The sequence below is a fragment of the Bombina bombina genome, chromosome 5 (genome assembly GCF_027579735.1).
Source record: "Bombina bombina isolate aBomBom1 chromosome 5, aBomBom1.pri, whole genome shotgun sequence".
Lineage (NCBI taxonomy): Eukaryota > Metazoa > Chordata > Amphibia > Anura > Bombinatoridae > Bombina > Bombina bombina.
Genome location: NC_069503.1, coordinates 101,093,523 through 101,120,583, shown reverse-complemented (window position 1 = coordinate 101,120,583; position 27,061 = coordinate 101,093,523). Strand labels below are relative to the sequence as shown.

At 39.5% G+C, this 27,061-nt stretch overlaps 1 protein-coding gene across 1 annotated transcript in view; it reads right to left on the bottom strand.

Annotated features, from left to right (window-relative positions):
* LOC128661357 (uncharacterized) overlaps window positions 1-27,061 on the bottom strand; it is a 246,692-nt gene that overhangs the window by 147,344 nt on the left and 72,287 nt on the right. The window contains exons 5-6 of the mRNA XM_053715621.1: window positions 25,254-25,400; window positions 20,302-20,453 (exon numbers count right to left, since the gene is read on the bottom strand). Of these exons, the coding sequence (XP_053571596.1) occupies window positions 20,302-20,453; window positions 25,254-25,400 (299 nt within the window). The remainder of the gene's footprint in view (window positions 1-20,301; window positions 20,454-25,253; window positions 25,401-27,061) is intronic.

The window sequence follows — 27,061 nt, the reverse complement described above, 5'->3', positions numbered from 1 at the left end:
TAATGCAGAAAATATTTCCTTTAGTAAAGTACCATTACCTGTTGCAGTTCCATCAACATCTAATGTTCAGAGTGTTCCTGATAACATAAGAGATTTTGTTTCTGAATCCATTAAGAAGGCTATGTCTGTTATTCCTCCTTCTGGTAAACATAAAAAGTCTTTTAAAACTTCTCTTTATACAGATGAATTTTTAAATGAACATCATCATTCTGATTCTAATGATTCTTCTGATACAGAGGATTCTGTCTCAGAGGTTGATGCTGATAAATCGTCATATTTATTTAAAATGGAATTTATAAGTTCTTTACTTAAAGAAGTCCTAATTGCGTTAGAAATTGAGGGTTCTGGTCCTCTTGATACTAAATCTAAACGTTTAGACAAGGTCTTTAGATCTCCTGTGGTTATTCCAGAAGTTTTTCCTGTTTCTGGTGCTATTTCTGAAGTAATTTCCAGAGAATGGAATAATTTGGGTAATTCATTTACTCCTTCTAAACGTTTTAAGAAATTATATCCTGTACCGTCCGACAGATTAGAGTTTTGGGACAAAATCCCTAAAGTTGATGGGGCTATTTCTACCCTTGCTAAACGTACTACTATTCCTACGGCAGATGGTACTTCCTTTAAGGATCCTTTAGATATGAAAATTGAATCCTTTCTAAGAAAAGCTTATCTGTGTTCAGGTAATCTTCTTAGACCTGCTATATCATTGGCTGATGTTGCTGCAGCTTCAACTTTTTGGTTGGAAACTTTAGCGCAACAAGTAACAGATCATGATTCTCATAATATTATTATTCTTCTTCAACATGCTAATAATTTTATCTGTGATGCCATTTTTGATATTATCAGAGTTGATGTCAGGTTTATGTCTCTAGCTATTTTAGCTAGAAGAGCTTTATGGCTTAAAACTTGGAATGCTGATATGTCTTCTAAATCAACTCTACTTTCCCTTTCTTTCCAGGGTAATAAATTATTTGGTTCTCAGTTGGATTCTATTATCTCAACTGTTACTGGTGGGAAAGGAACTTTTTTACCACAGGATAAAAAATCTAAAGGTAAAAACAGGGCTAATAATCGTTTTCGTTCCTTTCGTTTCAACAAAGAACAAAAGCCTGATCCTTCATCCTCAGGAGCAGTTTCAGTTTGGAAACCATCTCCAGTCTGGAATAAATCCAAGCCTTCTAGAAAAGCAAAGCCAGCTTCTAAGTCCACATGAAGGTGCGGCCCTCATTCCAGCTCAGCTGGTAGGGGGCAGATTACGTTTTTTCAAAGAAATTTGGATCAATTCTGTTCACAATCTTTGGATTCAGAACATTGTTTCAGAAGGGTACAGAATTGGTTTCAAGATAAGACCTCCTGCAAAGAGATTTTTTCTTTCCCGTGTCCCAGTAAACCCAGTGAAAGCTCAAGCATTTCTGAAATGTGTTTCAGATCTAGAGTTGGCTGGAGTAATTATGCCAGTTCCAGTTTTGGAACAGGGGCTGGGGTTTTATTCGAATCTCTTCATTGTACCCAAGAAGGAGAATTCCTTCAGACCAGTTCTGGATCTAAAAATATTGAATCGTTATGTAAGGATACCAACATTCAAAATGGTAACTATAAGGACTATCTTGCCTTTTGTTCAGCAAGGGCATTATATGTCTACAATAGATTTACAGGATGCATATCTGCATATTCCGATTCATCCAGCTCACTATCAGTTCCTGAGATTCTCTTTCCTGGACAAGCATTACCAGTTTGTGGCTCTGCCGTTTGGCCTAGCTACAGCTCCAAGAATTTTTACAAAGGTTCTCGGTGCCCTTCTGTCTGTAATCAGAGAACAGGGTATTGTGGTATTTCCTTATTTGGACGATATCTTGGTACTTGCTCAGTCTTCACATTTAGCAGAATCTCATACGAATCAACTTGTGTTGTTTCTTCAAGATCATGGTTGGAGGATCAATTTACCGAAAAGTTCATTGATTCCTCAGACAAGGGTAACCTTTTTAGGTTTCCAGATAGATTCAGTGTCCATGACTCTATCTTTGACAGACAAGAGACGTCTAAAATTGATTTCAGCTTGTCGAAACCTTCAGTCACAATCATTCCCTTCGGTAGCCTTATGCATGGAAATTCTAGGTCTTATGACTGCTGCATCGGACGCGATCCCCTTTGCTTGTTTTCACATGCGACCTCTTCAGCTCTGTATGCTGAACCAATGGTGCAGGGATTACACAAAGATATCTCAATTAATATCTTTAAAACCGATTGTCCGACATTCTCTGACATGGTGGACAGATCACCATCGTTTAATTCAGGGGGCTTCTTTTGTTCTTCCAACCTGGACTATAATCTCAACAGATGCAAGTCTTACAGGTTGGGGAGCTGTGTGGGGGTCTCTGATGGCACAAGGGGTTTGGGAATCTCAGGAGGTGAGATTACTGATCAATATTTTGGAACTCCGTGCAATTTTCAGAGCTCTTCAGTCTTGGCCTCTTCTGAAGAGAGAGTCGTTCATTTGTTTTCAGACAGACAATGTCACAACTGTGGCATACATCAATCATCAAGGAGGGACTCACAGTCCTCTGGCTATGAAAGAAGTATCTCGAATTCTGGTTTGGGCGGAATCCAGCTCCTGTCTAATCTCTGCGGTTCATATCCCAGGTATAGACAATTGGGAAGCGGATTATCTCAGTCGCCAAACGTTGCATCCGGGCGAATGGTCTCTTCACCCAGAGGTATTTCTTCAGATTGTTCAAATGTGGGAACTCCCAGAAATAGATCTGATGGCTTCTCATCTAAACAAGAAACTTCCCAGGTATCTGTCCAGATCCCGGGATCCTCAGGCGGAGGCAGTGGATGCATTATCACTTCCTTGGAAGTATCATCCTGCCTATATCTTTCCGCCTCTAGTTCTTCTTCCAAGAGTAATCTCCAAGATTCTGAAGGAATGCTCGTTTGTTCTGCTGGTAGCTCCAGCATGGCCTCACAGGTTTTGGTATGCGGATCTTGTCCGGATGGCCTCTTGCCAGCCGTGGACTCTTCCGTTAAGACCAGACCTTCTGTCGCAAGGTCCTTTCTTCCATCAGGATCTCAAATCCTTAAATTTAAAGGTATGGAGATTGAACGCTTGATTCTTGGTCAAAGAGGTTTCTCTGACTCTGTGATTAATACTATGTTACAGGCTCGTAAATCTGTATCTAGAGAGATATATTATAGAGTCTGTAAGACTTATATTTCTTGGTGTCTTTCTCATCATTTTTCCTGGCATTCTTTTAGAATTCCGAGAATTTTACAGTTTCTTCAGGATGGTTTAGATAAAGGTTTGTCCGCAAGTTCCTTGAAAGGACAAATCTCTGCTCTTTCTGTTCTTTTTCACAGAAAGATTGCTAATCTTCCTGATATTCATTGTTTTGTGCAAGCTTTGGTTCGTATAAAACCTGTCATTAAGTCTATTTCTCCTCCTTGGAGTTTGAATTTGGTTCTGAGGGCTCTTCAAGCTCCTCCTTTTGAACCCATGCATTCATTGGACATTAAATTACTTTCTTGGAAAGTTTTGTTCCTTTTGGCCATCTCTTCTGCCCAAAGAGTCTCTGAATTATCTGCTCTTTCTTGTGAGTCTCCTTTTCTGATTTTTCATCAGGATAAGGCGGTGTTGCGAACTTCTTTTGAATTTTTACCTAAGGTTGTGAATTCCAACAACATTAGTAGAGAAATTGTGGTTCCTTCATTATGTCCTAATCCTAAGAATTCTAAGGAGAAATCGTTGCATTCTTTGGATGTTGTTAGAGCTTTGAAATATTATGTTGAGGCTACTAAGTCTTTCCGAAAGACTTCTAGTCTATTTGTCATCTTTTCCGGTTCTAGAAAAGGTCAGAAAGCTTCTGCCATTTCTTTGGCATCTTGGTTGAAATCCTTAATTCACCATGCTTATGTCGAGTCGGGTAAAACTCAGCCTCAAAGGATTACAGCTCATTCTACTAGGTCAGTTTCTACTTCCTGCGCGTTTAGGAATGAGGCTTCGGTTGATCAGATTTGGAAAGCAGCAACTTGGTCCTCTTTGCATACTTTTACTAAATTCTACCATTTTGATGTGTTTTCTTCTTCTGAAGCAGTTTTTGGTAGAAAAGTACTTCAGGCAGCGGTTTCAGTTTGAATCTTCTGCTTATGTTTTCATTAAACTTTATTTTGGGTGTGGATTATTTTCAGCAGGAATTGGCTGTCTTTATTTTATCCCTCCCTCTCTAGTGACTCTTGCGTGGAAAGATCCACATCTTGGGTAGTCATTATCCCATACGTCACTAGCTCATGGATTCTTGCTAATTACATGAAAGAAAACATAATTTATGTAAGAACTTACCTGATAAATTCATTTCTTTCATATTAGCAAGAGTCCATGAGGCCCACCCTTTTTGGTGGTTATGATTTTTTTGTATAAAGCACAACTATTCCAATTCCTTATTTTATATGCTTTCGCACTTTTTTTTATCACCCCACTTCTTGGCTATTCGTTAAACTGATTTGTGGGTGTGGTGAGGGGTGTATTTATAGGCATTTTGAGGTTTGGGAAACTTTGCCCCTCCTGGTAGGAATATCCCATACGTCACTAGCTCATGGACTCTTGCTAATATGAAAGAAATTAATTTATCAGTTAAGTTCTTACATAAATTATGTTTTTTTGTAACTTAGCTTTTTTTATTTTTTGTACTTTAGTTAGTTTATGTAATTGTATTTAATTGTAGTTATTTGTAGGTAGTTTATTTAATTAATTTAATGATAGTGTAGTATTAGGTTTAATTGTAACTTAGGTTAGGATTTATTTTACAGGTAATTTTGTATTTCTTTTAGCTAGGTAGTTATTAAATAGTTAATAACTATTTAATAACTATTCTAACTAGCTAAAATAAATACAAAGTTACCTGTAAAATAAAAATAAATCCTAAGATAGCTACAATATAATTATTATTTATATTGTAGCTATATTAGGGTTTATTTTACAGGTAAGTATTTAGTTTTAAATAGGAATAATTTATTAAAGTATAGTGTAGTGTTAGGTGTAATTGTAACTTAGGTTAGGATTTATTTTACAGGTAAATTTCAGTTTATTTTAGCTAGGTAACTATTAAATAGTTAATAACTATTTAATAGCTATTGTACCTAGTTAAAATAAATTGAAAGTTGCCTGTAAAATAAAAATAAATCCTAAGATAGCTACAATATAATTATTATTTATATTGTAGCTATATTAGGGTTTATTTTAAAGGTAAGTATTTAGTTTTAAATAGGATTAATTTAGTTAATAATAGAAATATTATTTAGATTTATTTAATTAATATTTAAGTTAGGGGGGCGTTAGGGTTAGTGTTAGACTTAGGTTTAGGGGTTAATAATTTTATTACAGTGGCGGCGGCGTAGTGGGGGGCAGGATAGGGGTTAATAAATTTATTATAGGTGGCGACGGTGTAGGGGGGGCAGATTAGGGGTTAATAAATTTATTATAGGTGGCGACGGTGTAGGGGGGGCAGGATACGGGTTAATACATTTAATATAGGTTGCGGCGGGTTCAGGAAGCGGCGGTTTAGGGGTTAATACATTTATTATAGTTGCGGTGGGCTCCGGGAGCGGCGGTTTAGGGGTTAATATGTATAGAGTAGCTTGCGGTGGGCTCCGGGAGCGGCGGTTTAGGGGGTAATAACTTTATTTAGTTGCGGCAGTGTAGGGGGGGCAGATTAGGGGTGTTTAGACTCGGGGTACATGTTAGGGTGTTAGGTGTAGACAGCTCCCATAGGAATCAATGGGTTGTCTGTCAGCAGCGAACTTGTACTTTCGCTATGGTCAGACTCCCATTGATTCCTAGGGGATCCGCCGCCTCCAGGGGTGGCGGTTTGAAAACCAGGTACGCTGGGCCGGAAAAGTGCAGAGCGTACCTGCTAGTCATTTGATAACTAGCAAAAGTAGTGAGATTGTGCCGCACTTGTGTGCGGAACATCTGGAGTGACGTAAGAATCGATCTGTGTCGGACTGAGTCCGGCGGATCGAAGTTTACATCACAAAATTCTACTTTTGCCGGTCTCTAGCCTTTGATAACTAAGGCGAATCAGCCTCGCCACAAATACGCTGAGGAATTCCAGCGTATTTGAGGTTGACGGCTTGATAACTACCCCCCTGTGACTGTCACTCATACTGGGTGATGGAATGTTGTGGGGGTCAGCTAGGTCAGTAGTCACAAACAGTCACATGTGACATAGTCAGGAGGGAGACTAGTAGGAGGCCACATGGGAGAGCAGCCGCAAGCCAGTCACCGGTACTATGGATCATACATCACGACACAGACCAGTGCACTAAAATAAATAAATATATATATATATATATTTGCGAAAAACACACACACACACCACACACATAAATATACGAACACACACACATATACATACATACATACATACATGTAGTCACACTATAGGTCTGGTCACTAATTTTTCCAGGTCTGCTTTTTACTCCCAGTCCGGCCCTGCTTTTATCATTAAATTTGCTTTGTCCTCTTGGTATTCTTTGTTGAAAACTAAACCTAGGTAGTCTCAGATGCTATTTTCTAAGCCCTTGAAGGCTGCCTCTTATCTCAGTGTATTTTGACAGTTTTTTCACAGCTACACAGTGCTAATTCATATTCGCAATATAGATAACATTGTGCTCACCAACACCCCGTGAAGTTATTTATGAATCAGCACTGATTGGCAAAAATGCAAATCTGTCAAAAGCACTGAGATAGGGGGGCAGTTTGCAGAGGCTTAGATACAAGTTAATCACAGCGTTAAAAAGTCAATTCATATAACAGTGTTGGTTATGCAAAACTGGTGAATGGGTAATAAAGGGATTATCTTTTTTTAAGAAAACAATAATAAACTTTCTGGAGTAGACTGTACCTTTAAACTCACTTCTATTTTCAAATTAACTGTTTTTCTTTGTATCCTTTGTTGACATTAATATGTTCATATCCTACACTATTGGGGGCTAGCTGGGGATTGGTGGGTACACACATATGTGTTTAGCTAACTGCTAGTTGTGCATTACTGCTCTGGTTTTAACTAAGTTATATGTAAGCAATAGGGCATTCATTTCTTATTGTAGTTTTGTGTCCTTTTACTGATCACAGATAAATGCATTGGGGCCTAGTTATCAAGCCGTCAACCTCAAATACGCTGGAATTCCGCATCGTATTTGTGGCGAGGCTGATACGCCTTAGTTATCAAAGGCTCGAGACCGGCAAAAGTAGAATTTTGTGACGTAAGCATCGATCCGCCGGATTCAGTCCGACACAGATCGATTCTTACGTCACTCCAGATGTTCCGCACACAAGTGCGGCACATTCTCACTACTTTTGCTAGTTATCAAAAAACTAGCAGGTACGCTCGGCACTTTTACGGCCCAGCGTACCTGGTTTTCAATCCGCCACCCCTGGAGGCGGCGGATCCCATAGGAATCAATGGGAGTCTGACCATAGCGAAAGTACAAGTTCGCTGCTGACAGACATCCCATTGATTTCTATGGGAGCTGTCTACACCTAACACCCTAACATGTACCCCGAGTCTAAACACCACTAATCTGTCCCCCCTACACCGCCGCAACTAAATAAAGTTATTACCCCCTAAACTGCCGCTCCCGGAGCCCACCGCAAGCTACTCTATACATATTAACCCCTAAACCGCCGCTCCCGGAGCCCACCGCAACTATAATAAATGTATTAACCCCTAAACCGCCGCTCCCTGAACCCGCTGCAACCTATATTAAATGTATTAACCCCTATCCTGCCCCCCCTACACCGTCGCCACCTATAATAAATTTATTAACCCCTAATCTGCCCCCCCTACACCGTCGCCACCTATAATAAATGTATTAACCCCTATCCTGCCCCCCACTACGCCGCCGCCACTGTAATAAAATTATTAACCCCTAAACCTAAGTCTAACCCTAACCCTAACGCCCCCCTAACTTAAATATTAATTAAATAAATCTAAATAAATTAACTCTTATTAACTAAATGAATCCTATTTAAAACTAAATACTTACCTTTAAAATAAACCCTAATATAGCTACAATATAAATAATAATTATATTCTAGCTATCTTAGGATTTATTTTTATTTTATAGGTAACTTTCAATTTATTTTAACTAGGTACAATAGCTATTAAATAGTTATTAACTATTTAATAGCTTACCTAGCTAAAATAAAGAGAAATTTACCTGTAAAATAAATCCTAACCTAAGTTACAATTACACCTAACACTACACTATACTTTAATAAATTATTCCTATTTAAAAATAAATACTTACCTGTAAAATAAACCCGAAGATAGCTACAATATAATTAATAATTATATTATAGCTATCTTAGGATTTTTATTTCTTATACAGGTAACTTTGTATTTATTTTAGCTAGTTAGAATAGTTATTAAATAGTTATTAACTATTTAATAACTACCTAGCTAAAAGAAATACAAAATTACCTGTAAAATAAATACTAACTTAAGTTACAATTAAACCTAATACTACACTATCATTAAATTAATTAAATAAACTACCTACAAATAACTACAATTAAATACAATTACATAAACTAACTAAAGTACAAAAAATAAAAAAGCTAAGTTACAAAAAATAAAAAAATAAGTTACAAACATGTTAAAAATATTACAACAATTTTAAGCTACTTACACCTAATCTAAGCCCCCTAATAAAATAACAAACCCCCCCAAAATAAAAAAATGCCCTACCCTATTCTAAATTAAATAAATTTCAAAGCTCTTTTACCTTACCAGCCCTTAAAAGGGCCATTTGTGGGGGCATGCCCCAAAGAAAACAGCTATTTTGCCTGTAAAAGAAAAATACACCCCCCCCAACATTAAAACCCACCACCCACATACCCCTAATCTAACCCAAACCCCCCTTACAAAAACCTAACACTAATCCCCTGAAGATCATCCTACCTTTAGTTGTCTTCACTCAGCCGAGCCTCCAATGGAACTGAAGAGGACATCCGGAGCGGAAGAAGTTAATCCTCCAAGCGGCGCTGAAGAAATCTTCCATCCGATGAAGTCATCATCCAGGCGGCGCTGAAGAAAAGTCTTCGATCCGGCCGATGTCATCTTCAAAGAGGCGCTGAAGAGGTCTTCTATCCGGACGAAGTCATCTTCCAAGCCGGGTCTTGAATCTTCCTTCCGCCGACGCGGAACCACCTTCTTCACCGACGGACTGCGACGAATGACGGCTCCTTTAAGGGACGTCATCCAAGATGGCGTCCCCTCAATTCCGATTGGCTGATAGGATTCTATCAGCCAATCGGAATTAAGGTAGGAAAAATCTGATTGGCTGATGGAATCAGCCAATCAGATTGAGCTCGCATTCTATTGGCTGTTCCGATCAGCCAATAGAATGCAAGCTCAATCTGATTGGCTGATTGGATCAGCCAATCAGATTGAACTTGAATCTGATTGGCTGATTCCATCAGCCAATCAGAATTTTCCTACCTTAATTCCGATTGGCTGATAGAATCCTATCAGCCAATCGGAATTGAGGGGACGCCATCTTGGATGACGTCCCTTAAAGGAGCCGTCATTCGTCGTAGTCCGTCGGTGAAGAAGGTGGTTCCGCGTCGGGTTACTAGGTATACTGTAGGTGGCAGCGGTGTCCGGGAGCGGCGGTTTAGGGGTTAATACATTTATAAGAGTTGCGGCAGGGTCTAGGAGCGGCGGTTTAGGGGTTAATACATTTATAAGAGTTGCGGCAGGGTCTAGGAGCGGCGGTTTAGGGGTTAGTAACTTTATTGAGTTGCGGGAGGCTCCGGGGGCGCCGGTATAGGGGGTAGAACAGTGTAGTTTAGTATGAGTGCTTAGTGACAGGCTAGCAATAAAGCTGGGAAAAAGCCGAAGGGCAGCGAGATCGGATGAGTGATAACTGTCACAGTCCGCTGCTCATCGCCCCGCGGCTTTTTGACAGCTTTATTTGATAACTTAGGCGTATTTTTTCAGGTCCGCGGCGGCGATGTGAGGCGAGCTTAGGCGGGTGTATTGGGCCGGAGAAGCCAGAAAAGTAGACGGCTTGATAACTACCCCCCATAGTATTTATTAACCCCTTCAGTAGCACAGGGATTAACACAGAGCTTATTATCACATTACCTGGTACAGGCTGCTACATTGTATCTGTGTAACGTGTATATAATCAATTAAAGGGGCAGTTTAGTGTAAAATGGTTTCCCTTAAAATGTTCCTTATGACTTGTTCTACCAGTTGCAGAGTATAAAATGTGTGAGAAATTGTACTTTTAGGTTTATTTTTAATATGTAATAGCTGTTTCTGTTAACCGAACCCACAACCCAATGCAATGGGCTGAGCTTCCAAGGAGAACAGACCTTATTACCTTATCTCTTTATTTTTCGTTTATAAACCTTCTTGTTTAAGTAGATTTTCTATAGACAGTACTTAAAATAAAATATTAATAAGAAAAAGAAACCAAAATCACAGCAAATAAAAAACCCCATAAATAAATGTTATTTAAAAATACTATATAAGGATATCTGTGCATTTGTAGTGTCCTCAAGTTGTTTTTTTCTTTACACCACACTTTAAAGAGACAAAGCTTATATAGAGTAAGACTAGGGTTGCACATTTAGTTCAGACCAAACCTGAACACTCATGTGCCGTGCACAGCACACTGTGTATAATTGCACATAAGCACAAACTCACACATAGATATTTACACTCTGACACACTCTATCTCATACACAAACACTCTGTCACACTCACACTCTCACACACACTCTCTCTCTATCTCTCACACACACACACTCACTCACTCACACACACCACACACACACACTCACTCACACACATAGTGGAGAAGGAGAGAGAGTGATAAAGGCACTACCGAATGGGGACCCTATAAGTTGAAAAAAATTCTATATTGCTGTAGCTTAAGGGTAGAGTACTGTACAAAAGGAAAGTATGCAAAAAGTTAGTGGCCAGGCCAACTACAAAGGTATGTACATAATAGCACTAATCACCATCATTTGCCACTATGGAAATTAATCAAATTGTTTCTGTATCACGTGACAATGTAGGATCCCTTATATAACGGAACACATAAGAGTAAAAAACAAAACTATCACCTAGATTATGAGTTTTGCATTAACAGGGGTGAGGTATTAACTTGCAGTTTATTGTCACCGCTCACTTACATACAGCGCTGGTATTACGGGTTTTTATAAACCCGGCGTTAAAAGACAAAAAGTGAGCGTAGAGCAAAATTGAGCTCCATATTTCACTCCAATACTAGCGCTGCTTAAGTCAGCGGTGAGCTGGTTGTACGTGCTCGTGCACAATTTCCCCATAGACATCAATGGGGAGAGCTGGCTGGGGAAAAGTCTAACACCTGCAAAAAAGCAGCGTATAACTCAGTAACGCAGCCCCATTGATTCCTATGGGGAAATAAATATTATGTTTACACCTAACACCCTAACATGAACCCTGAGTCTAAACAAACCTAATTTTACACTTATTAACCCCTAATCTTCCGCCCCCGACATTGTCGCCACCTACAACACTGGACATCACCGCCACTATAATAAACATATTAACCCCTAAACCGCTGCACTTCCGCCTCACAAACATTAGTTAAATATTATTAACTCCTAATCTGCTGTCCCTAACATCGCCGCCACCTACCTACATTTATTAACCCCTAATCTGCCGTCCCCAATGTCGCCACTATATTAAATTTATTAACCCCTAAATCTAAGTCTAACCTTAACACCCCCTAACTTAAATAGAATTTAAATAAATCTAAATAAAACCTACTATTATCACCTAAATTATTCCTATTTAAAACTAAATACTTACCTGTAAAATAAACCCTAAGCTAGCTACAATATAACTAATAGTTACATTGTATCTATCTTAGGGTTTATTTTTATTTTACAGGCAAGTTTGTATTTATTTTAACTATGTAGAATAGTTACTAAATAGTTATTAACTATTTACTAACTACCTAGCTAAAATAAATACAAATTGACCTGTAAAATAAAACCTAACCTAAGTTACACTAACACCTAACACTACACTACAATTAAATAAATTATCTAAATTAAATACAATTAAATAAATTAAATAAAATTAGCTAAATTACAACCCCCCCACTAAATTACAGAAAATAAAAAACAAATTACAAGATATTTAAACTAATTACACCTAATCTATGAGCCCTATCACAATTAAAAAAAACCTAGCCTACAATAAACTAAAAATAGCCCTTAAAAGGGCCTTTTGCGGGGCATTGCCCCAAAGAAATCAGCTCTTTTACCTGTAAATAAAAAATACAAATACCCCCCCAACAGTAAAACCCACCACCCACACAACCAAACCCCCATATAAAAGCCTAACTAAAAAAACCTAAGCTCCCCATTGCCCTGAAAAGGGCATTTGGATGGGCATTGCCCTTAAAAGGGCATTTAGCTCTATTGCTGCCCAAAGTACTAACCTAAAAATTAAACCCACCCAATACAGCCTTAAAAAAAATCCTAACACTAACAACCAAAGATTCACTTACCGGGAGAAGTCTTCATCCAAGCGGCAAGATGTCCTCAACGAAGCCGGCAGAAGCAGTCTTCCAGATGGGCAGAAGTGGTGCTCCAGAAGGGCAGAAGTTTTCATCCAGACGGCATCTTCCATCTTCATCCTTCCGGCGCGGAGCGACTCCATCTTCAAGACATCCAACGCGGAGCATCCTCTTCAATCGACGGCTTCTTCGGAATGAATGTTTCTTTAAGTTATGTCATCCAAGATGGCGTCCCTTAGATTCCGATTGGCTGATAGAATTCTGTCAGCCAATCGGAATTAAGGTAGAAATAATCCTATTGGCTGATGCAATCAGCCAATAGGATTGAACTTCAATCCTATTGGCTGATCCAATCAGCCAATAGGATTGAGTTCGCATTCTATTGGCTGATTGGAACAGCCAATAAAATGCCAGCTCAATCCTATTGGCTGATTGCATCAGCCAATAGGATTTTTTCTACATTAATTCCGATTGGCTGATAGAATTCTATCAGCCAATCAGAATCTAAGGGACGCCATCTTGGATCACGTCATTTAAAGAAACATTCATTCCGAAGAAGCCGTCGATTGAATAGGATGCTCCGTGCCGGATGTCTTGAAGATGGAGCCGCTCCGCATCGGAAGGATAAAGATAGAAGATGCCGTCTGGATGAAGACTTCTGCCCATCTGGAGCACCACTTCTGCCCGTCTGGAGGACCACTTCTGCCGGCTTCGTTGAGGACATCTTGCCGCTTGGATGAAGACTTCTCCCGGTTAATCTTCGGAGGTTAGTGTTAGAATTTTTTTAAGAGTGTATTGGGTGGGTTTATTTTTAGGTTAGGGCTTTGGGCAGCAATAGAGCTAAATGCCCTTTTAAGAGCAATGCCCATCCAAATGTCCTTTTCAGGGCAATGGGGAGCTTAGGTTTTTTTAGTTAGGCTTTTATTTGGGGGGTTAGTTGTGTGGGTGGTGGGTTTTACTGTTGGGGGGGTATGTTGGGGGGGTATTTGTATTTTTTATTTACAGGCAAAAGAGCTGATTTCTTTGGGGCAATGCCTGGCAAAAGGCCCTTTTAAGGGCTTTTGATTGTTTATTTTAGGCTAGGGGGTTTTATTATTTTGGGGGGGCTTTTTTTATTTTGATAGGGCTCTTAGATTAGGTGTAATTCGTTTAAATATCTTGTAATTTGTTTTTTTATTTTCTGTAATTTAGTGGGGTTTTTTGTGGTAATTTAGCTAATTTTATTGAATTTAGTTAATTGTATTTAATGTAGGGAATGTTTTTAATTGTAGTGTAGTGTTAGGTGTTATTGTAACTTAGGTTAGGTTTTACTTTACAGGTAAATTTGTATTTATTTTAGCTAGGTAGTTATTAAATAGTAAATAACTATTTAGTAACTATTCTACCTAGTTAAAATACAAAATTGCCTGTAACATAAAAATAAACCCTAAGCTAGCTACAATGTAACTATTAGTTATATTGTAGCTTGCTTAGGGTTTATTTTATAGGTAAGTATTTAGTTTTAAATAGGAATTATTTAGGTGATAAATTTAATATAGTGGCGACATTGGGGGCGGCAGATTAGGGGATAGTAAATGTAGGTAGGTGGCGGTGATGTTAGGGACAGCAGATTAGGGGTTAATAATTAATGTTTACGAGGCGGGAGTGCGGCGGTTTAGGGGTTAATATGTTTATTATAGTGGTGGCGATGTCCAGAGCGGCAGATTAGGGGTTAATAATTTTATTTTAGTGTTTGCAATGTGGGAGGGCCTCGGTTTAGAGGATAATAGGTAGTTTATGGGTGTTAGTGTACTTTTAGCACTTTAGTTATGAGTTTTATGCTACGGCTTTGTAGTGTAAAACTCATAACTACTGACATTAAAATGCGGTAGGAATCCTGACGGGATAGGGTGCACTTATTGGCCTCCCAAGACAAACTCTTAATACCAGTGCTATGGAAGTCCTATAGAAAGTAAGGTGCCCCAAAACCTTCAAGACTTGTAATACCAGCGGTAGTGAAAAAGCAACGTTAGGAACTGTTAACGTTGCTTTTTCATTTTACCGCAAACTCGTAATCTAGCCGTAAATTAGTTATGATTAAAAATTGGGGAAGAACACAAATAAAAGCAGTGTGAGCAACAAGATGATTAGCACCAGATTGTTGGGGTGCTGTACTGTATATTAATTGTTAATGGGCACAATATAGGTAACCCACTTGTGCATATACAGGGAGTGCAGAATAATTAGGCAAATGAGTATTTTGATCACATCATCCTCTTTATGCATGTTGTCTTACTCCAAGCTGTATAGGCTCGAAAGCCTACTACCAATTAAGCATATTAGGTGATGTGCATCTCTGTAATGAGAAGGGGTGTGGTCTAATGACATCAACACCCTATATCAGGTGTGCATAATTATTAGGCAACTTCCTTTCCTTTGGCAAAATGGGTCAAAAGAAGGACTTGACAGGCTCAGAAAAGTAAAAAATAGTGAGATATCTTGCAGAGGGATGCAGCACTCTTAAAATTGCAAAGCTTCTGAAGCGTGATCATCGAACAATCAAGCGTTTCATTCAAAATAGTCAACAGGGTCGCAAGAAGCGTGTGGAAAAACCAAGGCACAAAATAACTGCCCATGAACTGAGAAAAGTCAAGCATGCAGCTGCCAAGATGCCACTTGCCACCAGTTTGGCCATATTTCAGAGCTGCAACATCACTGGAGTGCCCAAAAGCACAAGGTGTGCAATACTCAGAGATATGGCCAAGGTAAGAAAGGCTGAAAGACGACCACCACTGAACAAGACACACAAGCTGAAACGTCAAGACTGGGCCAAGAAATATCTCAAGACTGATTTTTCTAAGGTTTTATGGACTGATGAAATGAGAGTGAGTCTTGATGGGCCAGTTGGATGGGCCCGTGGCTGGATTGGTAAAGGGCAGAGAGCTCCAGTCCGACTCAGACACCAGCAAGGTGGAGGTGGAGTACTGGTTTGGGCTGGTATCATCAAAGATGAGCTTGTGGGGCCTTTTCGGGTTGAGGATGGAGTCAAGCTCAACTCCCAGTCCTACTGCCAGTTTCTGGAAGACACCTTCTTCAAGCAGTGGTACAGGAAGAAGTCTGCATCCTTCAAGAAAAACATGATTTTCATGCAGGACAATGCTCCATCACACGCGTCCAAGTACTCCACAGCGTGGCTGGCAAGAAAGGGTATAAAAGAAGAAAATCTAATGACATGGCCTCCTTGTTCACCTGATCTGAACCCCATTGAGAACCTGTGGTCCATCATCAAATGTGAGATTTACAAGGAGGGAAAACAGTACACCTCTCTGAACAGTGTCTGGGAGGCTGTGGTTGCTGCTGCACGCACTGTTGATGGTGAACAGATCAAAACACTGACAGAATCCATGGATGGCAGGCTTTTGAGTGTCCTTGCAAAGAGAGGTGGCTATATTGGTCACTGATTTGTTTTTGTTTTGTTTTTGAATGTCAGAAATGTATATTTGTGAATGTTGAGATGTTATATTGGTTTCACTGGTAAAAATAAATAATTGAAATGGGTATATATTTGTTTTTTGTTAAGTTGCCTAATAATTATGCACAGTAATAGTCACCTGCACACACAGATATCCCCCTAAAATAGCTATAACTAAAAACAAACTAAAAACTACTTCCAAAACTATTCAGCTTTGATATTAATGAGTTTTTTGGGTTCATTGAGAACATGGTTGTTGTTCAATAATAAAATTAATCCTCAAAAATACAATTTGCCTAATAATTCTGCACTCCCTGTATAGCGTGACCACTTTATTAACGGTTGTTATGAAAGAGGGTGTAACCTAACCATCAGGATAAAGTTGGATTAATAGATAAATAGTAGCTGCAGGTATATCTCTTGAGCAAAAACCCCACTCAAAGTGTACAGTAGCCCGTAATGTAATTTAAGGACAAATGTTTATCTAGATTTCCTAGTTGTGGATTATCAAGGTTAGAAGTGTACACTTTCTCATATAACCAGTAACTGAAGTGTTAATTAAATAGCTCTATATATAATCACACAATTCCTACATAGAAGTAGCAGTAGAATATTTGCTACTATTGTATAGACAATGTTAAGTAACTGTAGCAAATCTGTATCTAGGGCAAGATTACATATGTGGTTTTGGTATTAGATAGATAAACAGCGCCGCATATAAATGCAGCACATATATTTCACCCGTCGCCCGCAATTTTTACTCCCATAAGCTAATATAGAAACGCGTTGCAAATCGGTATCACATATTCAGCAAAAGGACTTACGGGGCGAAAATTGAGAGATTTTACTCCATTTTCACCTTGCCACATATAGGCAGGCGCAGCAAGCCTTGCGCTGAGATTGTGAGCACCAAAACTACCTGAAAATAATAACTAACACCTAAAGCATGCAAAATATCTATCTACCTCCTGAAAATAACTAACACCTAATGGATGTGCAATATTGTTATGTGATTCTTTTTGTCAGGATATGATGTTATCATATATCACTTTTCAGCAAGGAAATGACTGACACATTACACAGGTTTTCACAATCTTATAATAACAATGATGGTTTATTCCGCAACATAATCATGGAAACAAAATACCACAAACCACTATTCATACTTATAACACTCTATGCAATTGCAATGCTTATATAAACAATTCTAGATACAACTATCTATACAGTTTTCCGTTACATTTAGTTGCCTGCGCAACGACTGATAACAATCTTATGTTGTATTACCACTAAAACAAGTCTAGCTAGTTTTATACCAAGAAATTAATACATCACCGTGATCTCTGTTTGCATCATCCTATCCTGCCGCTTCTGGGGCGCAATGGGAGGGGACATCTGGGCAATCTTTGGACCAGGAGAAAAGCAGGCGATCAGCGGGAAAAAACAACACCGAAGATGCGTCCATCCACGGGTCCCAAAAGATACACTCAAATACACACACCACAAATACTCAGACTCTCAGACTGACTCAGACATCAGACATCAGACATGACAATCAATCAGACACAATCAGACAATGATCAGATTGCCTAGATGTACCCCTCTTTATACTGTTCACTTGTGTAACAGTTTTGGCGCAACTCCACAGATCCTGAGACCGCACCCTCTGAGGTTGGCCTTGGCCCAAGACATCTGGCCAGTCTGTCTTTAGCCTCAACCAAGCTTATCAGGGCATGCCCAGGTACTATCTCTGACGTATTCCTAAACTGCAATGCCGTCATCTTTAGTTTCAAACAAACATGTTTTTCTGCCTACCATTAATTATGTGGTCTTATGCAGTTACTTTTGTCAAATACATCAATAATGGTTTTAACAATCTTTCTATAGATATAATTAATAGCTAAACATCAATAATGGCTTTATTACTTAGCCTATTGCAATTAATATCACTTAGCCTATTGCACTTAATATTAATTAACAATATTACCATGGCATTAGCCCCTATACCAATGTGTTCCTTAATGTCAGTAAGTGACCCCTGCCAAGGTTACACCCTTGTTCTGTCTGGGTTTTGACTTCTTATCATCAGCATCCATCGGTTGTTTACCACTTGTAGCATGACTTAGCAAAATTCAGTGTCATCTACTTGAAGTTAATTAATGTCTTTTACTCTGTTAAAGGCACACTCTCTTAAAGGCAAAGTCATACAAGTTAGTGCAATGCTTTCACTCTCTTAAAGGCAAAGTCACACAAGTTTAAGCAAGTGTTATATGAGCAATTACTGCAACCACTTTCCTTACATTCCACCCCTTGGTCATGTGACACCTTGCTTGTTTCTAAACACATACCTTAATCATTAAAACACTCAAGTAATATTGTCTTTTGGTTTAAAACACATCCTACCCAATGTATTACAGAAACATCCAAACATTTTTACTATAATGAATATCCCACACAAGCAAGCCAGACTTATCAATAGCCATTTAACTATAGTTTTGCCTAAGCTTCCAAGCCATCCCCCCAGTCCAAAAATCCAGTCAAAGTCTTTAAGCCATTTGCTAAATGAATCATCATGTACCTCACGTATGTGCTTTTGCACTTCTTCTAGTCTGTGTAGGTCATGTTTGATTTTACCTGTATTGTCTTCTATGTACACACAGCATTGCTGGTGGATTCTTTGGCAAACTCCTCCTTCTGCAGCTAGGAGATAGTCTAGAGCCATTCTATTCTGCAATGCCACCATCCTAATTTGTTCCTGTTCTAATGCTAAGAGCTCTATTGCATCTCTAGTTACATTAAAAGCTTCATCCACTAAATCAGCTAGCGTATTTAATCTAGTGAGGGCTGTAGCAGCCCCATAATGAGGGACAAATGTTGCAAGCAGGCGCATACCTTCACTAATTTTAACTCCATTGTGTATTTTGTCCAGGTCAAGGTATCTTCGTGTTCTATGCAATATAGGCGGTGGAAGCGCGGTGGTTATGTTAAAAGCAGGGAATATATATCCTAAAAAGCATGGGCCATAATGGGTGCAAGGTATTACCTTTACTGCCCACCTCCCACACAACCAATAATATCCCACTGGCAGTTTAACAAAAGGAGGACATATCCTATTCAATCGCTTCCTCCCATCCTTAGTCCGTGTGTTACCTGCTAGTGTTTCCCTATTGAGTTGGTACCAGTCTTTAATAAGGTCTCTGGGCTCACCAAACTTAGTCTTCCATTTCTCATGGGCATAAGTCAAATATGAGAAGTCATAGAATTTCAGTTTAATGTTGAATACCCCTGTCCTATTTTTAACTAGCCGTCCTATGTTATACATTAACATTATCATGTCAGGTAGCTGGGTTAGGTTATTAGTACTATATATCTCCCCATCTAGATTTTGAAACATAATAGCACCTGTAGTCACATTGTTAGCTAGATGCAACTTATCCAGCAAGTCATCCCTACCTGGTGTGTTAAGACCTGTAAAATTCCACACAGTCTTATTACCAATCATATCGGCAAGCATACTCATGGTTAAAGATACACCTAGATAAGGGTAACCCCTAGTCTGCCCGTGAGGCACAAATCCACACACCCAACATGGTCCCTGAACATTTGTCACATTAAACACATCTTTGGCAGTTTTTACAAAGGTATTATCAAGTTCCCATGAGGAGGCATGCAGGGAGCCTAAATGGCGCCGTGCATGGTCCCTCTTTCCCTTGTGTCGGTTGTTTAATAATTTCCCATCCATTACAGGTCTCCTGATATACATTAAAAGAGGTTCAGATGACTCTTTTCCTGTATATTTACACACATATGTCAGACCCTCTGGTTCCCCATCAGTGTATGATATGTTTAACATTACAGCACGAACCTGTGTATCAATGGATGTTTTACAACCTAAAATGCGTTCCTGAATCCCCACTGTTAGCTTTGGGGAAGTGGAAGGCGTACTGGGATTTTCACAAATCAACCCAACCCCTTCTTGCAGTTCAAATATTAAGTTCTCATCCTGTAAAACAATTGTCCAGCTCTCATCCTCCTTAGACTCCTTACAGTCTTCCCTGGTCACTGCAGCAGAACAAAAATCTTTAGTTACACAATGTACAGTGGAGGAAGGGATGTCACAGGTAATTGTCTCTTCTTCTGATAGTTCAAATACCACCCTTTCCCGCTTGGTAAGGAACATCCAACTTCCATATTCATTTTTGGGCAAACAGGTTACGTCGTCATCAAAGGTAAATGGGATGGAGCAGGATGCCCATGTTGTGCAATACGGAACGGTCATGCTTCCCTCATAGAAGGTGTGATAGCTGGCACCGGACACCTCACTTTCATCCTCTGGCTCATCAGTGCTTGGCTTACGCATGCGACCAAAAAGGAGTCCCAACAGAGCACCGGTTACAATAACAGCCATGCCAACAAGAATCTAGGAAGGAAACATACTTCAAATGAATTCTGTAAATAGCACTTGCCTGCAGGTACATGCAACCAATCATTGCTCCCTATCCTTGACTACAATCACTACATTGTAACTTCCCTTTTAATACATCTATGCTAATTAAATACTCTGGGATGGGTACAATTAAAACAAAACATCACTGCTTAGGGAGACTTCCTACTTTCAATGCCACCCCTGCTTGTTTTACTTCTATAGTCTCACCCCCCCCTAATAAATCTAAGTTGCCTCCACTCCAGTATCAATCAAAGCCTGCTTAAAATAGACCATACTGATACTGGGAGCTTGGCCCGTTTCGTTTGGGCCCTGGAAATATTACTCCAGGTCCTCCAACGAAAGCAAGTCCAACCCTGGCCCTGGGGCTTCAGGGGCACTGGCCCTTTTTGTCCCATCCAGGTATTGGTATCCTTTTCCAGTGGACTTTGTTTGGGAATCAACTAGGGACATTTTCCCCTCAGGGCTAGTTTCCCAAAACGTTACCACAGCATGTTGAGCATGATGCTCAATGTACTCCTGTGTGCCTATCATTCTGGACAGTGAGATTTCACTGTCAGTGATGGATCTGTCATTCAGTACATTTACTGCTTTTCCCAAATGGACCTTCCATTTCTGCAAAGTTTTATCCCACCCCCCAGGGTCCCATCTGGCCCTGCTCTGTAATACTGATTGTAACTTACTTTTGCTCAACCTACCACCCTTCCACTTTACTTTGGCCCTGGCTACCTTAACCACAGCCTGTTGAGCTACATCTTCATAACACTGGCTCTTTTTTAATAGCAATTTATTCTGACTCTGCAGGCACACCGTCTGCTCTACAGCTTCCTCTAACTGCTCGTGTGTCTTTCTGTATGCCTGTAATACCACCCATAATTTCTTATGTAACCTTTCTGTGTCTGAATCTGTCTTAACTTTTACATTCTGTAATCTATTCAACACTTCACAAGGTTCTATTTTGTCAAAAAATTCAGCGTTATCTGGGAGGTCAGTCCCAGACAAGACTTCCCCTGCTAATTCCTGATATGGGGTCCCCTCCCAAGCCGCAATATTTTGAGGCCGTGAAGGGGGAACCGTTTGTACTTTCTTCCTAAACATTTTCATAATACCTTCAATTATTGCTGACATCAATCAATAAATTCACAGTAACAGTAACAATATAAGTTAATATGTATATACCTGTGCAATATCAATTAATTTCATTCCAAGGTGACAATTGTGACTATGTCCATGAAATATCCGTTTATTTACACAGCTTTCATGGCTCATTTGAGGAATTAACAATTCAATTCTAACTAATCCAGAAACATATATATTTATACTCCTGACTGTGCAAGATACAGCTATATATTTTTCTGGCTTATTTTTTTTTTTTTATCTACAAAAGGGGTTTCACTTTCGATCGGAGCTGCGTCTATCAGCTCTGCACATTCAGTAAGAAAACTGTCAGTTTCTTTGCTCAAGTGATAAACAATTATGTATCCTGCCGACCGACTACGCCAATAATGTTATGTGATTCTTTTTGTCAGGATATGATGTTATCATATATCACTTTTCAGCAAGGAAATGACTGACACATTACACAGGTTTTCACAATCTTATAATAACAATGATGGTTTATTCCGCAACATAATCATGGAAACAAAATACCACAAACCACTATTCATACTTATAACACTCTATGCAATTGCAATGCTTATATAAACAATTCTAGATACAACTATCTATACAGTTTTCCGTTACATTTAGTTGCCTGCGCAACGACTGATAACAATCTTATGTTGTATTACCACTAAAACAAGTCTAGCTAGTTTTATACCAAGAAATTAATACATCACCGTGATCTATGTTTGCATCATCCTATCCTGCCGCTTCTGGGGCGCAATGGGAGGGGACATCTGGGCAATCTTTGGACCAGGAGAAAAGCAGGCGATCAGCGGGAAAAAACAACACCGAAGATGCGTCCATCCACGGGTCCCAAAAGATACACTCAAATACACACACCACAAATACTCAGACTCTCAGACTGACTCAGACATCAGACATCAGACATGACAATCAATCAGACACAATCAGACAATGATCAGATTGCCTAGATGTACCCCTCTTTATACTGTTCACTTGTGTAACAGTTTTGGCGCAACTCCACAGATCCTGAGACTGCACCCTCTGAGGTTGGCCTTGGCCCAAGACATCTGGCCAGTCTGTCTTTAGCCTCAACCAAGCTTATCAGGGCATGCCCAGGTACTATCTCTGACGTATTCCTAAACTGCAATGCCGTCATCTTTAGTTTCAAACAAACATGTTTTTCTGCCTACCATTAATTATGTGGTCTTATGCAGTTACTTTTGTCAAATACATCAATAATGGTTTTAACAATCTTTCTATAGATATAATTAATAGCTAAACATCAATAATGGCTTTATTACTTAGCCTATTGCAATTAATATCACTTAGCCTATTGCACTTAATATTAATTAACAATATTACCATGGCATTAGCCCCTATACCAATGTGTTCCTTAATGTCAGTAAGTGACCCCTGCCAAGGTTACACCCTTGTTCTGTCTGGGTTTTGACTTCTTATCATCAGCATCCATCGGTTGTTTACCACTTGTAGCATGACTTAGCAAAATTCAGTGTCATCTACTTGAAGTTAATTAATGTCTTTTACTCTGTTAAAGGCACACTCTCTTAAAGGCAAAGTCACACAAGTTAGTGCAATGCTTTCACTCTCTTAAAGGCAAAGTCACACAAGTTTAAGCAAGTGTTATATGAGCAATTACTGCAACCACTTTCCTTACATTCCACCCCTTGGTCATGTGACACCTTGCTTGTTTCTAAACACATACCTTAATCATTAAAACACTCAAGTAATATTGTCTTTTGGTTTAAAACACATCCTACCCAATGTATTACAGAAACATCCAAACATTTTTACTATAATGAATATCCCACACAAGCAAGCCAGACTTATCAATAGCCATTTAACTATAGTTTTGCCTAAGCTTCCAAGCCATCCCCCCAGTCCAAAAATCCAGTCAAAGTCTTTAAGCCATTTGCTAAATGAATCATCATGTACCTCACGTATGTGCTTTTGCACTTCTTCTAGTCTGTGTAGGTCATGTTTGATTTTACCTGTATTGTCTTCTATGTACACACAGCATTGCTGGTGGATTCTTTGGCAAACTCCTCCTTCTGCAGCTAGGAGATAGTCTAGAGCCATTCTATTCTGCAATGCCACCATCCTAATTTTTTCCTGTTCTAATGCTAAGAGCTCTATTGCATCTCTAGTTACATTAAAAGCTTCATCCACTAAATCAGCTAGCGTATTTAATCTAGTGAGGGCTGTAGCAGCCCCATAATGAGGGACAAATGTTGCAAGCAGGCGCATACCTTCACTAATTTTAACTCCATTGTGTATTTTGTCCAGGTCAAGGTATCTTCGTGTTCTATGCAATATAGGCGGTGGAAGCGCGGTGGTTATGTTAAAAGCAGGGAATATATATCCTAAAAAGCATGGGCCATAATGGGTGCAAGGTATTACCTTTACTGCCCACCTCCCACACAACCAATAATATCCCACTGGCAGTTTAACAAAAGGAGGACATATCCTATTCAATCGCTTCCTCCCATCCTTAGTCCGTGTGTTACCTGCTAGTGTTTCCCTATTGAGTTGGTACCAGTCTTTAATAAGGTCTCTGGGCTCACCAAACTTAGTCTTCCATTTCTCATGGGCATAAGTCAAATATGAGAAGTCATAGAATTTCAGTTTAATGTTGAATACCCCTGTCCTATTTTTAACTAGCCGTCCTATGTTATACATTAACATTATCATGTCAGGTAGCTGGGTTAGGTTATTAGTACTATATATCTCCCCATCTAGATTTTGAAACATAATAGCACCTGTAGTCACATTGTTAGCTAGATGCAACTTATCCAGCAAGTCATCCCTACCTGGTGTGTTAAGACCTGTAAAATTCCACACAGTCTTATTCCCAATCATATCGGCAAGCATACTCATGGTTAAAGATACACCTAGATAAGGGTAACCCCTAGTCTGCCCGTGAGGCACAAATCCACACACCCAACATGGTCCCTGAACATTTGTCACATTAAACACATCTTTGGCAGTTTTTACAAAGGTATTATCAAGTTCCCATGAGGAGGCATGCAGGGAGCCTAAATGGCGCCGTGCATGGTCCCTCTTTCCCTTGTGTCGGTTGTTTAATAATTTCCCATCCATTACAGGTCTCCTGATATACATTAAAAGAGGTTCAGATGACTCTTTTCCTGTATATTTACACACATATGTCAGACCCTCTGGTTCCCCATCAGTGTATGATATGTTTAACATTACAGCACGAACCTGTGTATCAATGGATGTTTTACAACCTAAAATGCGTTCCTGAATCCCCACTGTTAGCTTTGGGGAAGTGGAAGGCGTACTGGGATTTTCACAAATCAACCCAACCCCTTCTTGCAGTTCAAATATTAAGTTCTCATCCTGTAAAACAATTGTCCAGCTCTCATCCTCCTTAGACTCCTTACAGTCTTCCCTGGTCACTGCAGCAGAACAAAAATCTTTAGTTACACAATGTACAGTGGAGGAAGGGATGTCACAGGTAATTGTCTCTTCTTCTGATAGTTCAAATACCACCCTTTCCCGCTTGGTAAGGAACATCCAACTTCCATATTCATTTTTGGGCAAACAGGTTACGTCGTCATCAAAGGTAAATGGGATGGAGCAGGATGCCCATGTTGTGCAATACGGAACGGTCATGCTTCCCTCATAGAAGGTGTGATAGCTGGCACCGGACACCTCACTTTCATCCTCTGGCTCATCAGTGCTTGGCTTACGCATGCGACCAAAAAGGAGTCCCAACAGAGCACCGGTTACAATAACAGCCATGCCAACAAGAATCTAGGAAGGAAACATACTTCAAATGAATTCTGTAAATAGCACTTGCCTGCAGGTACATGCAACCAATCATTGCTCCCTATCCTTGACTACAATCACTACATTGTAACTTCCCTTTTAATACATCTATGCTAATTAAATACTCTGGGATGGGTACAATTAAAACAAAACATCACTGCTTAGGGAGACTTCCTACTTTCAATGCCACCCCTGCTTGTTTTACTTCTATAGTCTCACCCCCCCCTAATAAATCTAAGTTGCCTCCACTCCAGTATCAATCAAAGCCTGCTTAAAATAGACCATACTGATACTGGGAGCTTGGCCTGTTTCGTTTGGGCCCTGGAAATATTACTCCAGGTCCTCCAACGAAAGCAAGTCCAACCCTGGCCCTGGGGCTTCAGGGGCACTGGCCCTTTTTGTCCCATCCAGGTATTGGTATCCTTTTCCAGTGGACTTTGTTTGGGAATCAACTAGGGACATTTTCCCCTCAGGGCTAGTTTCCCAAAACGTTACCACAGCATGTTGAGCATGATGCTCAATGTACTCCTGTGTGCCTATCATTCTGGACAGTGAGATTTCACTGTCAGTGATGGATCTGTCATTCAGTACATTTACTGCTTTTCCCAAATGGACCTTCCATTTCTGCAAAGTTTTATCCCACCCCCCAGGGTCCCATCTGGCCCTGCTCTGTAATACTGATTGTAACTTACTTTTGCTCAACCTACCACCCTTCCACTTTACTTTGGCCCTGGCTACCTTAACCACAGCCTGTTGAGCTACATCTTCATAACACTGGCTCTTTTTTAATAGCAATTTATTCTGACTCTGCAGGCACACCGTCTGCTCTACAGCTTCCTCTAACTGCTCGTGTGTCTTTCTGTATGCCTGTAATACCACCCATAATTTCTTATGTAACCTTTCTGTGTCTGAATCTGTCTTAACTTTTACATTCTGTAATCTATTCAACACTTCACAAGGTTCTATTTTGTCAAAAAATTCAGCGTTATCTGGGAGGTCAGTCCCAGACAAGACTTCCCCTGCTAATTCCTGATATGGGGTCCCCTCCCAAGCCGCAATATTTTGAGGCCGTGAAGGGGGAACCGTTTGTACTTTCTTCCTAAACATTTTCATAATACCTTCAATTATTGCTGACATCAATCAATAAATTCACAGTAACAGTAACAATATAAGTTAATATGTATATACCTGTGCAATATCAATTAATTTCATTCCAAGGTGACAATTGTGACTATGTCCATGAAATATCCGTTTATTTACACAGCTTTCATGGCTCATTTGAGGAATTAACAATTCAATTCTAACTAATCCAGAAACATATATATTTATACTCCTGACCGTGCAAGATACAGCTATATATTTTTCTGGCTTTTTTTTTTTTTTTTATCTACAAAAGGGGTTTCACTTTCGATCGGAGCTGCGTCTATCAGCTCTGCACATTCAGTAAGAAAACTGTCAGTTTCTTTGCTCAAGTGATAAACAATTATGTATCCTGCCGACCGACTACGCCAATAATGTTATGTGATTCTTTTTGTCAGGATATGATGTTATCATATATCACTTTTCAGCAAGGAAATGACTGACACATTACACAGGTTTTCACAATCTTATAATAACAATGATGGTTTATTCCGCAACATAATCAT